Source organism: Fundulus heteroclitus, chromosome 3 (assembly GCF_011125445.2).
Source record: "Fundulus heteroclitus isolate FHET01 chromosome 3, MU-UCD_Fhet_4.1, whole genome shotgun sequence".
In the NCBI taxonomy this organism is placed as follows: domain Eukaryota; kingdom Metazoa; phylum Chordata; class Actinopteri; order Cyprinodontiformes; family Fundulidae; genus Fundulus; species Fundulus heteroclitus.
This window is the reverse complement of record NC_046363.1, coordinates 25,038,008-25,040,792: the sequence shown is the minus strand read 5'-3', so window position 1 is coordinate 25,040,792 and position 2,785 is coordinate 25,038,008. Positions and strand designations below refer to the sequence as shown.

At 42.0% G+C, this 2,785-nt stretch overlaps 1 protein-coding gene across 1 annotated transcript; it reads left to right on the top strand.

The window, feature by feature from the left end:
* On the top strand, nucleotides 1–1,878 carry s100t (S100 calcium binding protein T). The gene is made up of 3 exons (XM_012865712.3): nucleotides 1–107; nucleotides 917–1,079; nucleotides 1,181–1,878. Exons 2-3 carry the CDS (start codon nucleotides 918–920, stop codon nucleotides 1,340–1,342), a joined length of 324 nt encoding a protein of 107 aa, XP_012721166.2. The 5' UTR covers nucleotides 1–107; nucleotide 917; the 3' UTR covers nucleotides 1,343–1,878.
* Nucleotides 1,879–2,785: the final 907 nt, after the last annotated feature.

The following is a 2,785-nucleotide window of genomic DNA, read 5'->3' as shown; positions in this document are numbered from 1 at the left end:
GTAAAGGGGTTGTATTTAAGGCGCTGTCGCCCAGAGTCTCCCTATCCGCCGCCATCGCCTCCCCTGTCTGCACCTCACCGTCAAGCCAGCACTTCACCTCCAACCAGGTAGGAACCAAAGACACAGAGCACTCTGGTATCTCAGGCATCTCCCTTGCTATGACTAAAACCCTTTTTGGGGGTGCAACTTCTCGTACATTGTTTTTGGTTTGACGCAAAGCAAAAACAAGGTCAGAAAGAGCTTTCAGCAATTTACTAAAAAGCATCTAATTCTGAGTTTAACATAGACAGCAGTGCGTCAGAGGCTGCCAAGAGGGTTTTTGTTTAGTCATCTCTGATACAGCTGATTCATGCTCTCCAAAAAAAAAAACATAAATAAAAACACATCCGCAAGGAAGAAGCTGACGCCGTTGTCTCTTACAGGTTAGAGGTGACGCAGGTCGGAGAAGGGCAAGGCCTTACATCCATCTCCGCTGTTTTGAGCTAAAGTAAAAGCCGGATCGGGTTGCCTCTCGGCGCAGCGCTTCCTCTCGTTGTTTGGCACACCAGAGAGTTTTGTTTCAACCGCACCAGTTGGCTCGCGTGTTCAGCGGGCCAAGTCTCAGAGGTCCACATGCTGCAGGACAGCAGCGAACTGAGGAGTAGTTTTATACGTAGATTACTTTATCAGTTAAGCTGCCATGGAGGAAACAGAACAGAACGACTTCTAAGTGGAGTTTTCTACTTGGCAAGGATCAGTTTAGCTTTCTTAGAGATTGTACCGCTTTGCTACTACATGAGTTTGGCCTATTTATCTCAGAGTAGGATCTGAAAATTAAAGATTGTACGCCGCGGACAGAAGTCTTGACCTTTTTTCTGCAGGCATGGGCTCTAACTTTGGTATGTCTCCAACCCACACAACCTTTGTTCCTCCCCAGAATGTCTTTGCCCAACTCAGAGAATGCCTCCACCCTGGAGAACGCCATGCAGCTGATGATCCAGACCTTCCACAAGTACTCTGGAAACGAGGGGGACAAATACACGCTGAGCAGGGCTGAGCTCAAAGAGTTGCTCACCACGGAGCTCGGCACCTACCTGGGGGTGAGAAAGCACCTGGAGCCACACACACATACACACACACACACGAATGTGCATTACGGCTTGTAAACAGTTTATACGTGTTGTTCCCTGTATAAACGCAGAACGCCCAGGACAAGGAGGCTGTGGATAAGGTCATGAAAGACCTGGACTCCAACAACGACGGAGAGGTCGATTTCACTGAGTTCGTCATCTTGGTAGGCGCTCTGACCGTAGCCTGTAACGACTTCTTCCTGGAGTACAACGACAAGCCAGAGAAGAAGTGAGCGGCCGCCATCTCCGGCTCAAAGAAATCCCCTCTAGCAAGCACAAGATCCCTACGCTCCAGCGGTAAAACGGCAAAAAAGGCATCCTGTCATAAAACTCAAGCGCAAGAAAAAAAACAACAACACAAAACCTACTTGCCTGCGCTGTAATGCTTGCTTATTTTGTTCTTTATTGTATCTTTGTAACTGTGTACATTTTCTTTTTTCATTACCCACAGTTCTGTTTCTTAAAATACGTTTTGATACACCTTCAAGCTAAAGAGTTTCTTCCCCTGGAAAGAATAAAAATGAATTCCAACCGTGGATTGTTGGCTGTGTTTTATTACAGCACAAAATAAGAGGAGAACAAACGATGGACACCAGGGGGCAGCATTAGCCCCCTAACAATAAGACAGAGCTCCAACTGGCTTTTCCCATATATTAAAGCTTTATGTTTCTGTTGTCAGACTAGAATGCTTAAAGCCCTGTTAATCATTAGTTAACAGTAACATGCAGTGTTGTTTGGCATTAACGTTATTAAAGTGGTAAAATGTTCACATGGTTAATAAAAAAGGTGCAGTGCACTGTAATAGACATACCCTGTAAGTGTTCAAATTTAAGCCTACAGTTTAATTTCTATCTGCAGTCCTTTGCAAGTTGATGATGTAACCCTACAGTAGAAACAGAATTTAAACATATATATTAAATGGTGCCCTAAAAAGACATTTACACCCTTTGAGTTTTTGTTTTCTTTACATTTCCGTACAACAACAGTGTAATGGATCTTATTTAGATTTTATTTTATAGAAAACAGAAAGTAGTGCATCATAGTGAAGTAGAAGAAAATGTGTAGTTTGGAATCACTTGGAAACGTCCTTATATTTTTAATAGAAAGCACAATTTAATCTTCAATTAAAACAACACTGAATTGCATCCATCGAGCCAATCCAACTAGTGGGAGGTGCTTCAGAAAGCATGGGGTAACATTTCCTCAGATCACCTCAACTAATTGACAGCCAGAATGCCAGTTTAAGGAGCAAAATTATTATTTCGAATCCAAATTTATAACTTTGTAAATGTCTTGACTATGTTTTCTATTCATTTTGCAACTCATTTGAGTAACAAAATTAAATGTGATTTGTTTTCTTTGTTTGGAAAAACGTGACATGTTTTGGGTGACCCCAAACTTTTGAGCAGTAGTGTAATATTTAATTTATTATTTTTGTTTATTTGTTGCAACATAGCCCAGTGAGTAATGATGGAAAGCATTTATTTTTCAGCTTTTGCTATGGATTCTCAATTGAACCTGAGGTCTGGACTCTGACAAGGGGATTCTGAAGTTTGATTATAGTTTGATCTAAATCTTTCCATCTAGCTCTGGCTCTATGTTTAGGACAGGAAGGTGGACCCACTGATTTATTTTTCATGATAGCTCTGTATTTCGCTCCATCCATCTTTCCATCA

What these genes read in the sequence shown, in the direction of transcription:
- s100t (XM_012865712.3), top strand. Translation starts at nt 918, where the DNA reads ATGTCTTTGCCCAACTCAGAGAATGCCTCCACCCTGGAGAACGCCATG. An exon ending in AGCTCGGCACCTACCTGGGG is followed by an intron (nt 1,080 to 1,180) that starts GTGAGAAAGCAC and finishes GTATAAACGCAG; the next exon opens with AACGCCCAGGACAAGGAGGC.